The sequence below is a fragment of the Castor canadensis genome, chromosome 17, assembly GCF_047511655.1.
Source record: "Castor canadensis chromosome 17, mCasCan1.hap1v2, whole genome shotgun sequence".
NCBI classification, from domain to species: Eukaryota; Metazoa; Chordata; class Mammalia; order Rodentia; family Castoridae; genus Castor; species Castor canadensis.
The window spans coordinates 46,941,044-46,955,645 of NC_133402.1; the positions used below are offsets into that span (position 1 = coordinate 46,941,044).

The following is a 14,602-nucleotide window of genomic DNA, read 5'->3' on the forward strand; positions in this document are numbered from 1 at the left end:
TTTGGTTTCAATAGAGAAAGAATTGGAGCAGAAGGAGAGAGGTTTGCATAATTCGACAGTCCCAGGCAAAGTGTGGTCTGTTGATCAATATCTCAGTTCTAGTTCTGCAAGGGTTTCAGAGAAGTTGCTGGGGTTGTCATCGCTTGAGGGGAGCAATCTGGTTCCCATAAGACAATTACTCCTGCTCTAGGGTGCAGCCTCATCAATATAGGGAACTGTCCTCATTTGGTGTGGGGGGAAGGTGGGGGATTGAGGTACATTGTGGGGGGATGGTCTGCTTCTTCCCTTGGGAGTAGTTTCTGTTCCGTGTCATAAAAATATGATTGATCAGTCTGTCCTTCCTGGAACCCAAATGACTGCAGGAGAGACTGAGAGTAAAGGAGATAGAGGTAAAATGGAGGCAGGGATGCCAAGCTTTTCTCCTCCTTGCAGTTAACAGGGCCCAAGAATGGAGTCAGCGCTTTTTAGCAAAAAAAGTTTCTAAGTACCTGTTTTATGAGCTCCACATAAAGTCAGAATAAAAAAAAAAAAAAAAAAGACCCATGTCACACTACCATTGTGATAAGTAAGTCACATGAAAGAAAGTTTCTGGCGGAGAATACTAAGTACCCACTTAATATTCTACTCAATCATTGTTAGTTGGTTTTTGAGTTTGCCATTCATTCTTGAAGAATCTTTATCACATTCTTAAAGAGCTCTTATCAGACCAGACGGTCTTAAAGAGCAGTAAGAAGCCTAATGGTTAGTCTGGGGTTCAAGGCCTCTGACAGGTTGAGGAGAAGGTGGGGAGAGAAGGTGGCCCACTCCAGCCAGGAAAAAGACAAGCATACTCATACAACCATTCACTCAACATTGCTATGGAACTTCTATCCAAGACACTAAGTAAAAAAAACAAAATAAAGACTATGTTAAATGACCCAAGCATTGTATGCACATATGAATAATAAAAAAATAAAAATTTTAAAAAAAGACTATGTTAAAGAGGATATAATTTCATGACGATTTCACTAATACTATGATTGTTTGCAAGTCCTAAAGAATTTAATTTTTAAAAATCAGCAAGGTGCTGGTGGATCACACCTATAATTCTAGCTACTCAGGAGGCAGATATCAGGAGGATTGAGGTTCAAAGCCATCCCAGGCAAATAGTTCATTAGACCTATGTTGAAAATACCCAACAAACCAAAGGGCTGGCAGAGTGGCTCAAGTAGTAGAGTGCCTGCCTAGCAAGCATGAAGCCCTGAATTCAAACCCCAGTACCACCAAAAAAAGAAAAAGAAGAAATCAGCAAGACAATCAGCTTAAAAATACAAAATTTTCTATCCTGCATACCAACCATTGGTTATAAAACATATTAGGGGAAATGTCTTCTTCACGGTAGCCTCAGAAAATATAAAGCTAGATGTATATAGCATAAGAAGTGTGTAAGACCTGCAGCAAAAAGAGCCACAGTAAGCCAGCATGGTGGTTTACTCTTGTAATCCAAGCACTGGGGAGGCTGAGGCAGGAGAGCAAGAGTTTAAGGCCAATCTGGGCTATATAGCCAGACCTTGCTTCAAAATCAATGAAAAAAAAAAAAAAACCTATAGTAAGCAGAATAAGTAAACACAACCTTTTCCAAGGTATAAACACATGATGTTGTAAAGTTATCAATTCTTCCTAAACTTATTTACATATGTAATGCAATTCTACTCAACATTGTGTCCTATATGCAATTACCATAACCAAGTGTATCTAATAGGACAAATATTTCTAACAGATAAGACGCAGTTAGAAATGAGCAAGGAAAGGAAGTTCCATAATCAGGTAATTATGCAAATAACCTAACAAATCTGTAGTAATTAAAAGAGTATTTTTGGCCTAGAAGTAAGAGAAACAGAAGTCTCAGAAAATACATGACAAAGACAATGGTTCAAGTTCAAGAGAAGAGAATGGATGCTCAACATACAGTTTTTAAATTGGTCAACCATTTAGAAAGACATAGAAATGTATTTCACATTATGTATCATAAAAAGACACTAAAAGCCATAAATATTGATGTAGTGGTCCTTAATAATGAAACTCGAATGCAAAATAGTAGGTTTTATGTCAAAGGTCACAGGTCAAGTCCCAGCTTTTGCTGTGCACTAACACAAGAGCTTTGGGCTAGTGACTGGGCCTTGCCAAACCTCTGCTTGTTTGTCTACAAAATGGGTCTATGAAAACCCACCTTGCAAAGTCATAAGGATATACAAAGACATACATAAAGTGCTGACATATGGAAGGCAAAATTATTATTGACTCTTATCTCACACAGCTTGTCTGGAAAGAATGTAAACTAAAAGAACTCAGAAACCATTTTCCTTCTAAGTGGCTGTAAATTATAAAGAAAAAAAGTCACAGAGAAAATGTTGGGATGTGTCATGAATTATTTGATCCATGCTGAAAAAAATGGACATTTCTTCCACTCTAAGATACTGTATGTACTCGTGATCTGACCGAGGAGATAGTGCCTTGGTGCACTGGTTTTATTCCAGGCATCTTTGGGGTATAATAAGCCTCTCTGAGTTGATGCGGGGGCTGGGGGTGGCCCTCTGGCTTACTTTTAGAGAGATGCATGAAGGTGCAGAGAAATGGTGTCTACTTCTTCAATGACAGAATGGTTTGAAGGCAGGGAAGTTAAGCCCTGGAGGTGCCCTTCCGATGTTGACTCAAGGGTGTTTAGGCTCAGGGTCCCCAGCAGAGGCCTCCGGGTTAACGTCAGAATTTCCAGAAGCACTAAGAATCTCAGAGTAGAAGGAGAAAAGAAGGTGTGGACCTGAGCACCTCACACATTTGGAGACATCATGGCATCCGCACAGCCCACATGTCCACATGGAGTGCACACCCTGTGGTCCCTTGCAGGCCTGTTCAGTCCCGAGAGGGAGGCTGGCTGAGCCCCAGAACCTAAGAGAAAGTCTCTTCTCCCGAGTCTGGGTGGCTATATGCCAACCCTACCCAAGACTGAGGAAAAGAACCAAGCTGCTCACTTTCCTAAAATTTAAAAGAAAACTCAAATGCATTAGCTAGTGTTTCTCAGATCATTCAGTTTGTGGTTTTCAATTCAGACACGTAATCCCTTCATCCTGTAACTTGCCTGGGTTTTTAACTCACCTGTCTTTTGGAAAACATGTTTGCCAAATCTTCTAGCAGTTTGAGAGCATTTGCTTTCAATTACAGTTCAATTGCAACTTTAAAAATGATCACAAAGATTACCCATAATCCACTTCCCTACCACAACTATTTTCATTATTTGCCCATTGCCTTTATCTGCTTATAGAGTTTCATGTTGTCATCTTAGTTACACACTATCATTATTTTGGGGGAGGACTGGAGTTTGAACTCAAGGCTTCACCCTTGCAAAGCAGGTGCTCTGCTGCTTGAGCCCCGCCTCCAGTCCATTTTGCTCTTGTTATTTTGGAGATGGGGGGGGTGGTCTCTCAAACTATCTGCCCAGGCTGGCCTTGAACCTCGATCCTCCCAATCTCAGCCTCCCAAGCAGCTAGGATCACAAGCCTAAGCCACTTCCACGCTTGCTTTCATTTTCCATTTGTTTGTGATTCTACCTGGCTTCTAAAACCGGTTTGTGTAATTAAGGAACCAGCTAAAATAGTGTACTCTCATTTTTGCAAATCTTATATAAATGCATGCGTATCTACAAAGAGAAATATTTGCAGTGTGTGTTAAATTGCATGATGAAATTTGGGATATTTTTACTTTTGTTTTTGTGCTTTTTTTTTTATTGTTGCTGTTGTTTACTATTACCCTATCATTTTTTCCAAAATGCAAAAAGCCTTTTTGTTTGTTTGTTTTGGTGGTACTGGGGTTTGAACTCAGGGCCTGCACCTTAAGCCACTCCATCAGCCCTTTTTTTGTGCTGGGTTTTTTCAAGATAGGGTCTCAAGAACTATTTTCCCAGGGCTCGCTTCAAACCATGGTCCTCCTGATCACTGCCTCCTGAGTAGCTAGGATTACAGGTGTGAGCCACTGGTGCCCAGCTGCAAAAAGCCATTTTGAAAAGCCTAATTAAAATCTGACTATTGCATACCTAAATCTTTGTATCCACTGAGACTGGGTAAACCTATGACCACCCTATCCATTTTCCTATCTCCCAGGAAGGGAGGACCTGGCTGCAGAATTAGGAAAGCATATATGTTTCCTGGGCTTTGATGTAAACATTTGAAAGCTCATGGAAGGCTCTGAAGACCAAACCAAAAGGTTCTAGACATTTCTCATACTGATCATGTAGATCTTATAGAAGTAACACAGGAGTTAGACACTCCTCAAATCAAACAAATTTTAATGACATCTCTTCTAAAGTCTGACTTGTTCTTACATCTCTCTGGAATTCATGGTGAAGGGAGGCTACTGTACTTTGCCCTCTGAAGAAGCAGCTGTTTTTTCTTGTTTAGATTCAGAAATTTAGAAGAACACTCTCTGTGACTGTAAATGTACAACACACAAAATAATAAGTTTTTTTTTCTCAGATGCTGTGATTATGGGATTAGGAGTAAGAATGCTGATGAGATTATACAAGTCAGTTCTTCAACTCCATTTCCCTTCTCAAGCGTCCAGAACATGTCTCTGATCAATGGAAAATGTATGGACCTGGGAAGAGCAGCCATAAATATAGGTTGGCAAGGTCCAACAATGGGACTTCCTTTTTCCCAATTTCATTTGAAATGGTACCTCATGATCTTTCTCTCATTCTTACTTCCTCCATGTTTTACAGCTTTTGCAAGGTTAAAATGCGATGTTACATATACACTGTCATTTGATCTTCCTGACAACCCTTTGTGGTATCATCATCCCTTTTCTTGGAGATGACTAAGGGAGCCTCAGAGTTGGTCCAAGTCACGCAGCTGGTGAGAGGGCTTGGACTGGCTCCTGTGTTTCCCGTCTCCACAATCACTCTCTCTGACTACACAGAACCCTCACGGTTGGGGTCTTGGTATTCTGTTAAGTATTCTATTAAGAAGCAAAGACAATTCCTTGCCATTGCCAAGGTTCACCCTGAGGAATGCCCATTGACTTCCAAATTCATGCCATCACCCTTGTCCATTCCTCCTAGCAAGGAGAAAGTCAGTAGGCCTCCCTCTGAGCACATAGTGCATGGGTTAAGGGTCCTTCTTGGGATTTCTACCTTCTCCACTAGAGGCAACCATCTTAAGAAAAGCAAGCTTTGGTCCTGAGGTTCTTGATCTAAAACATAAGTTGATTAAGAATTCCCTTGACCAGTCCCTCCCATGCATTTCTTTTGTGAAGAATAAACTCTTAGGATTTTGCTGTTGGCCTATCACTGCTTAATCCAGTATTCTCAAGAGCAGGAAAAAGAAAGTAACCAGGGTTAATGCTGCTGAAATTGGAACTGTTTCAAAGGCTAATCACAATTATGATAGCTAAACTGTCAACAGTTAAATTTAAAAATCACTACATCTGAATCTAGTGATGAAAGAATTAGAGGTAGTTAGAAACTGAAGGCATAGCCTAAATTTTTGTATGTACTTGTTAGAGAATTTGGACAAATTATTATATTTCTCCATGTTTTAGTTTCCCCACTAGCTATGATAAACATGTTTTGTATCATTACAGGGCTTTGAAGAAGTATAATTATTAATATAATAATAATAATTGTTGCTATTGTAAGCATTTTGTATTTAATTATTTATTGTGTGGTACTGGAGTTTGAACTCAGGGCCTTCACCTTGAGCCTCTCCACCAGCCCTTTTTTGTGAAGATTTTTCGAGATAGGGTCTCGTGAAACTATTTGCTCTGGCTGGCTTTGAACCACGATCCTCCTGATTCTGCCTCCTGAGTAGCTAGGATTACAGGCATGAGCCACCAGCGCCTGGCAGCATTTTGTTTTTAAATATGAAGGTAATGCTTTTGAGAGTCACATATAAATTACAAAACAAAATGCAAAATGCCTTAAAGTATGCAATGATTAAAAATTACTGTTACGTTATTGTTACTTTTATCCAGCCTTTTCCCTCCTTCAATTCAAAACTCTGAATTTCCTCCTTTAAATGCTTGCAGAGCTCAATATCCCCCTTGTTTCCCACCATCCACAACAGTTCATGGGTCATGCTGACTTTAAGAACGTCGGATCTTTCCATCCTGACCCCCACTAAAAGCGTTTCTGATGTGTCTTTTGAGATGTGTGCTAAGGAATCTCCAAAATATAACCAATAGGCTGTGTTTCACATGGGTTTCATCATGTTTAACTACAGAATTTTTTTTTTTCATCTGTCACAGGGACAAGCAGAATGGAGATCCCTACAGACAAAACTGAGGCCTTGGCTGAGACCTTTGGGACCACAACCTATGACTACGAGTGGGCACAGCCCTGCGAAAAAGTCAACATCAAGGAGCTGGGATCTAGGGTCCTACCTGCCTTGTACTCCCTGGTGTTCACTGTTGGCCTTTTGGGCAACGTGGTAGTCGTGGTGATCCTCGCAAAATATAGAAGGCTCAGAATTATGGCTAACATCTATCTGCTCAACTTGGCGATTTCTGACTTGCTCTTCCTCTTCACTATTCCATTCTGGATTCACTATGTTGGGCATAACGAGTGGATTTTTGGCCATTTCATGTGTAAGTTCCTCTCTGGGTTTTATTACCTGGGTTTATATAGTGAGATCTTTTTTATCACCCTGCTGACCATTGACAGGTACCTGGCCATTGTCCACGCTGTGTTTGCCCTTCGAGCCCGGACTGTGACTTTTGGTGTCATCACCAGCATCACCACCTGGGTCCTGGCAGGGCTGGCAGCGCTCCCTGAATTTTTCTCCCATGAGTTGCAAGGGGACTTTGGAGAGTCTGTCTGCAGCCCTCTTTACCCTGAAGACGACATGGATAAATGGAAACATTTTCACGCTCTGAGAATGAATATCTTGGGTCTTGCTCTCCCTCTGGTCATTATGGCTGTCTGCTACTCAGGAATCATCAAAACGCTGCTGAGATGCCCCAATAAAAAAAAGAACAAGGCTATCCGACTCATTTTTGTCATCATGGTGGTATTTTTCATCTTCTGGACTCCTTACAACCTGGTTATCCTTCTCTCTGCTTTTCAAAGAGTCTTCTTGGACAACAACTGTGAGCAGAACAAACAGCTGGACGTAGCCATGCAGGTGACAGAGGTCATCGCCTACACCCACTGCTGCGTCAACCCCGTCATCTATGCCTTTGTTGGTGAGCGGTTCCGGAAATACCTGCGCCACTTTTTCCAGAGGCATGTGGCCATCCATGTGGGCAAACACATCCCATTCCTTCCTGGTGAGAAACTGGAAAGAAGCAGCTCTCTCTCCCCATCCACAGGGGAGGTGGAATTCTCTGCTGTGTTTTAGGTCAGGCGCAGATAACTGCCTAAGGAAGATGGATGGGCTCGATGAAGCAGACACAGTGACCTCTAGGCCAGTCCTTTGAACTTCTGGTGCGACACTGAAGCTCTTGAAAACCTGAAAACACATATAAAATGGCAATATATGCGTGCACTCCACGGTCATTGCCAGAGGCCAAGGGCTGAGCAGTTTACACATCATTGACCATGAAAACCACAGCTTTGCTTGATTCTTAGAGTTACATGAGTTTTAAGGCACCTAGAGGCTAAATAGTTATCAATGTGCAGCCACAAACAGGTGGCTATTTTAAATCTTAACGTCTTCAGCTGTTTGACATAAACGAAACATTTCATAAAATGCATTAAACCAATCATTTTACTTCCCAATATGCTGAGCTCTATCTTGCTTCACAAAGGCTATCTTTTTCATTTTCTTTTTTTCCTATGGGTAAATACTCTTGCAAGATACTAGCATGACATACCTGCTCTAAATAGTCTTAACAATTGACTTCGTGATCACAACAAATGATCAGATCTTCCTCGAGTGACTCACAGAGCCCTGGAAGGTGCACACTGTTCTCCTAAATGCCAAGATCACATTGCTGGAGGCCATAGGCCTCCTGTACATGAAAAGAAGTCCAAGTGAGGAGAGAGGGGAGGTGATGGATTCAAAGGGACCCTGCAGCTCTAACTCAGTGGTTCTCAAATTTGCCACCACCTGCACCTGGAGGGCATATTAAAACACCCCCAGCAGGTCTGGAGTTAGACTCCAGCATTTGTGGCAATATAAACTCCAAGATAATGCACGTGCTGCTTGACTGGGACCATACTTTTAGAACACGTGCTGGAACTAAAGTGCTGATAGAGAGCCCAGCCTCATCATTGGAGTGAGGAGTTCACAGCCATTGGAGGAAGATGCAGATGGACCAATTTCTGCTAAGGATACTCTCCATCTGGGGCAGCCTCTAAATGATGTCAGTCCATTGGAAAACAATTGGTTTAGTAGGAATTTTGAGCTCATCAGTTTCATTCAATTGAGTTTTTCTAAAGCCCCTGTATTTAGTACCCTGCATTAGGAGTTGTCAGAGATACAAAGGTGAATGAGACTTGTGTGAGCTACAACCTAAGGAGAGAAAAAAAGTATCTTGTGATGTAGAAGTATTTCAATAAAAGCAGGAATGATACAGGTACTCGTTCCCTTTTCTTTTCCCTGTGTATGGCTTCTTGGGGAAGTAAGTTCTAAGCTTCTTCTCAACTGGTGCCTCTCACTACAGACCATGTAGGGGAGTGTAATATGAACCTACCTGCTGTTCATACAAGAGCTGCCTGTTAGCTGATAGAGACAAGTAGACACTCAATGCGATGCCTGGACCAGAAAGAGAAAATCATTTCTAGTTGAAAGCTGAGGGAAGAAAGACTTGATGGAAGTGGGCTCTGAGCAGGTCTCTGAAGAATAAGCAGGATTTGGAAAAGGAAAAGATTTGGGGAAAGCCACTTTAAGTCAAGGAAATGCCCAACTCAAACAAGAAAGGAGAGAGTGTGTACATGTGTGGGGCCCTTGGATTTTTAGACAAAGGATCTTGGGCTTTGGTAGGAAGGCAGGGGGAGCTATAGAAGGGTTTAGTGCAGGGTAGTAAAACAATCAACATTGCATTGGAAGATGAATCTAGTAACACATAGAGCATGGACTGGAAGCTCAGAACCACACAAGGAGGTAATTTAGGAGGTGAGCGCGGGGTAGAGGTAAGGAGAGACCTGGTAAGACCCCTCTGGTAAGAGAGGTACCAGGAATAGTCAGAGAATTTGATCAAGAGAAAGCATAGGAAGTGTTCAGGGCTAGGAGCAATGTATGGTTGACTGTAAAAATCAAAAGGCAGCCAGGTGCCAGTGGCTCACACCTATGATCCTAGCTACTTGAGAGGCTGAGATGAGGAGGATTACAGTTAGAGGCCAGCTCAGACAAATAGTTTGAAAGACCCCCATCTCCAAAATAAATAGAGCAAAATGGACTGGAGGTATAGCTCAAGTTGTACAGTACCTGCTTTGCAAACAAAAAGCCCTAAGTTCAAACCCCAGTCTCACTAAAAAAAAAAAATCAAAGGGCAGCTGGGCCTCCTGTGGCTCAAGCCTCTAATCCTAGCTGATGGGGAGGCTGAAACAAGGGAATTGCAGTTCCAGGCCAGTTCAGGCAAAAGAGTTTGTCAGATCCCATCTCAGTGGAAGAAGATCTGGGTGTGGTGGCCTGCTTGTCATCACAGCAATGGTGGGAACATCACAGCCCATGCTGGCCTGGGCAAAAAAAGACCCTATCTTCAAAATAAGCAGAGCAAAAGGGACTGGAAGTGTGGCTCAGCACCTGCCTTGCAAGCGGGAAGCTCTGAGTTCAAACTCCAGTACCAATGGGGGAAAAAAATCCAAGAGCAGAACATTGTGTCACATATGTAATACTTCACATTACTTCAATGCTTTTCATTACTACAATGAAATACCTAAGAGAATTAACTTATAAAGAGAAAAGATTTATTTAGTTCATGGTTCTGGAGATTCCAGTCCAAGATCCAGCATCTCCATAACTTTGGGACTTGTGTAAGAGCAATGGCCAGATGACATATTAGAGAAAGTTGTTCAACTCAGATGCCATGGGCTTGGAAGCCAAGCACAGAGCATGGACCCGTATCCCACAATCCCCTTTGGGAGCACACTGCCAATGACCAAAGGACCTCCCACTAGGTCAAACCTCCTAAAAGTCCACAACACCCACCAAAGTGCCCCCCTGATGACCCAATCCATCAACACGTAGACCTGTGCGGGTAGGACACTACCCATATTTAAGTCATATCAATATGCTTCTTAAGACACACATACATTTTTCTTTGTGCTTAGATGCATAGACCATAACAAAGGATACAAAAGACCCAGTGCAAGCTGATCTTTAGGAATAACACGGGTGCCTGGAGAACAGGAAATGGGAGGGGTGGCCTGTGGTGCCTTTTGGATTTTGAACCATGGAAACATGTTAGTTGTGAAAAAAAAAATAAAACTTTAGAATTATGCTTAAAAATAAAAGACTAGGCTACTATTTATCCCAGCATCCTTAAGGACATTAGAAGCTTCCTGTCATGAATTACTCCTTTGATAAATTACTAGACAGATTATTATTTGACAGAATTATTTGGCACCTCTTTGGGCCCCAATTTCCTGATCTAATAAAAAAAAAAGTCAGATTAGACATTTCCAAGCCATCTTTATTACAGATAGTCTCTTATTTTGCTAAAACATTAGACACTAGAGACTCAGTCTATAAAATAGATTGAAAAAGAAAGGGAAAGAGTAGTGAGTGGTGGATAATCTCAAGGCATCACCTCCTGCTGGCATGGGACCAGGTGCATCTCCAAGGTGTACTCAGGTGTCTCTGCTTACTAATTCATCTTTCACATACAGTTCGTTCACTCCATACACATTTGCAGAGCATCTACCATGTTCTCAGCTAAGTCCCAGAGAAATGAAATCGGTCATCACAGGAACTCTGCCTCAGGGCAGTTCATGGTCAGGTTCAACCGGAATCTGTTCTTGTCCTCCACTGCCTGAATTCAAGTCCTGTCCTATAACAGATTTGCAGATTTGCCAGTGCTTATTTCAACCAAAATGAGAGACACTCCTGTGTCACTTCCCAATCAAATGCTTGGAAAAGTTGGTGTGTGTGTTCTCAGGCATCCATTCCATCCATCCTCAACGCCTCGGTTTATGACTTTGACTTTTCTTACCATCGTGCCTACCTGAAAGCTGTCCATGGGTATCACAAATGTGAGCTTTGGAACACTCTAAAACATACAACATGAATCTCATTTTGGCTTGGAAAATTTGAAGTGTTTTTTCTCTTCTCTGTGGTTCAGCCAATGTGTAAATAAAACATCCTTTCAAAACTTAAGTATATGTTGCTTGTTCTCTGTTGCTTTGGGAAGTGGTATCTGCTCTTAGGTAACCATATGTGCTGGGTACAGATACTGGAATCGAACTCAGAGCCTCACACTTGCCAAGCAGGTGCTCTACCACTTGAGCCATGGCTCCAGTCCTTTTGCTTTTTTAATTTCCTTTGCAGATAGGGTCTCGTGCTTTTGCCCATGTTGGCCTCAGATCATGATCCTCCTAGCTCTGCTTCCTGAATAGTTAGTTGGGATTACAGATGTATACTACCATACCAGGCTTGTTTTTTGTGTGTGTATTTTATTTTTTTTTAAGTGGAACTGGGGTCTGACCTCAGGGCTTCACACTTTCAAAACAGGCACTCTACTGTTTGAGCCACACCTCCACACCTCTGTTGACTTTTGCTCAAGCTTTCTTCCAACCACAATCCTCCTGTCTCCACCTCCCAAGTAGTTGGGATTACAGATGAGCACTATTATACCTGGCTACAGGTGCTTTTTTATACTTCTTTTATCTGTGGAAGCTTTGAGACCCACACAAAACCGCACATAACCAAATCATTAATTCAGTGTACTCTCTAACCTCACTCTGTCCAGTAGAATATCTGCAGTGATAGAAATGTTCTGTGTCTGCATGGTCCAATATGGTGACCACCAGCCATAGGCACCGATTAAGCACTTGAAATGTGGACTGTGTGCCCAAGGAACTGAATTGTAAGCTTTTACTCAATTTAAATGGTTTAGATTTAAATTTAGATAGCCACACCTGGCCAGTGGCTTTCTCCACGTGGCTAGTGGCATGACAAACTTGTCTCTTTGAACCTTTTTCTACCTTTGCGTGAAGCTTCGTGCAGTCAGCAAACGCATAATTTCAGCCCTGTGTGACAGAGGAAGGAAAATGCTAGGCAAAACTGAAGAAGATCCATTTCTAGGAATTTCCCTCACTGTTCAGTGGAAAAGACCTGTGACTCATAGGACTGCCATAATATGGGTGGGTGCCTAGAGGACCATGCTGCAGAAAGTGGGGTGGAGACGTTGGAGAAAGGCACACGGAGAAAATGACATTCTGCTTTGATAGTGTTCCCTGGGGCTCAGACCCTGGGTAAGGATTTGAAATCAAAGAGAAACTCTATTTGCGTAGTGGGGAAGTAAAACAGGAGGAGAAGGTGCCATCTTCTATGGGGACAAGAGGTGGTGGTTGGGGGTTGGTGGGTGGTGACTGGGGTTAAAGCCACTAGAAGTCTCTAGGAAACAGTGTAGCACACACTTGTCAGTTCTCCCACTGGGGCTAAGGGAGCCAGAATGCTTAGAGGGGTTCCCAGCTTTGGGGAAAGCTCTCTGGGCAACAAGATGCAGACACTGGAAGTTGGAAGGCAGCTGAGCACATGTGGTTAAGGCTTGACAACACTTGCTCCATGTGTGAACTGGTTTGAGAAACTTTTTGTTATTAAGCAGAAGCTGGAAGTGAGAGTGGCAACCACATAGATGGGTCGGTTTGCTGGAAGGCACAGAAGCCCACGAATTCATAGCAGAGGGCCTGCTGTGGGCAAAGCCTTGCATGACCCCAGATAATGGCAGGTGATCTCCCACATACCTCAGTGCTCACTTCTCTGGCATCCCTGCTCTGCCTTCTTTTTGTTGGTCAATGCAATCTACTATTTCAAAAAAAGAGCTTGAGCTCCTGACATGCTCTCCAAATTCCAGAGCCAAAGTTCTAGTCTTCACGTCTAAACAAAGCAGCTTCCTGTGCTCAGTAGCCTGTAGGATGTCAAACGCTTTAGTCAATGGGGGTTTTGTGCACTCCTCCCCAGGGAAGCCCTCAGTAGTTAGGGTCACCATCCCCCTTCCTCTAGTCATAACCTAATCCATGGCTATGAGCTCAACCCACAGGCCAAACTCCGCCCTCTGCTGTATTATGCAGAGCACTACTGGGACTTATGCTGCCTCGACACAGGTGAGCCATTGCAGGAACTATATTGTCCTAAAAGATTAACTTTCTTCTTCTCTAAGAAGTCTCCTGACCTCTGATGGTCCATGCCCCCATGGCCTTGGGTCTGCTGTGATGAGGGAGACCTGGCTGTGGAGAAGACTTGTGGCACGAGGCCTGTGGGTTAAATTCCAAGATTACTTCTACCTTGTCCGTCCATGCAGTTCCAAACAGGCAAAACGGAGTTCGCTTGTGTAGTCAGTCGCCCATGCTCATATTGCTAGCAAGATTGCACCCAGATATCCAATTGGAAGTTTCAGTCGAGGCAGCAGGACCCATAGATGTCAAATCCCAAAGGAGACAATGGGAACATTTACAGTGGAATTGTAAAAATAGGTTTCATGACTCTTGAGGCCCCAGCCTATGTAAGGACAAAGGGAATGGATGATGAAATTAGGGAAGTATTCAAAAAGGAGTTGTTTGTAGAGGGCTGCTCAAATGTGGGGTGCCACCCATCCTGGGTTTGAAGAGAGGAAGCCTGGTGGGTGCCTGCTTCTCACCTCAAGCCTGGAGAAAGCCATGCCAAGGGGACCACTGAGGGCTCGATATGAGTCACCACAGTTACAAAGAAGTGTCCGCACCCAGAAGATCTGGCAAGGGATGGGCCAGCTGTCTTGGGGGTTGGGGGGGTGGAGAATTGCCACTACTTTGGATATACTCTGTGTATTTACAGAGTAGATTTTAGCCATGAATGTGGAGCTTTTTTGCTTGGGTCTAAATGGGAGAAAGCTCACTACAGGACTTCTAATGGCCCCATGAGGACTGCCTGGGCGACCTTTTCTGCAGGAATCTGAGGAACGCGTGTGTGGTACAGTGGACACCCAGATGTGTGGGAGGGGGCAGCTGGGAAAATGTGTCTTATATCACAGGAACTTTGTTGAATATTCCCAAGGCTGTTTCCAAATGACTACAAAAGCAGCCCATGATCAACTTTTAAATATGTGCCATCCTCAGAAAGGACTGTGGCTTCTTACAACAGGGCCAGCCCAGTGGAAAGTCCAACCTGGCCTTTCCTTTCCTTCCCGGCTCCCACCCAGAAGGAGTGTTAATGACCACACTTAGCAAGCTGAGGAAGGAAGATGCCAGCTAGAGAGAGAGGTAAGTAGGATCCTGGCCTCACACCTCTCTCGCTCAACAGTCACCCCTCAGCCACCTGGAAGGGCAGAGAGGAGGGAGATTTAAATGTCAAATCAAGTTGAGTTTTAAATAGCTTATGGGGGTCAGCTCTTCAGCTTCTGAACTGAAACTGTCTTTTTGTGATTTCAAGTGATCATGAGACTTTTGTACCTAAGCATTATGACAAAAAGTCATAGTTTTCATTCTGTGTAGAACTCT

At 43.1% G+C, this 14,602-nt stretch overlaps 1 protein-coding gene across 2 annotated transcripts in view; it reads left to right on the forward strand.

Annotated features, from left to right (window-relative positions):
• The window catches only part of Ccr3 (C-C motif chemokine receptor 3), a 64,468-nt gene extending 53,183 nt beyond the window's left edge, over nt 1–11,285 (forward strand). For both annotated transcript variants that reach the window (XM_074059383.1, XM_074059382.1), the window contains exon 2: nt 6,274–11,285. In XM_074059383.1, the coding sequence (XP_073915484.1) occupies nt 6,285–7,364 (1,080 nt within the window). In that variant the 5' untranslated portion in view covers nt 6,274–6,284 and the 3' untranslated portion in view covers nt 7,365–11,285. The remainder of the gene's footprint in view (nt 1–6,273) is intronic.
• Nucleotides 11,286–14,602: the final 3,317 nt, after the last annotated feature.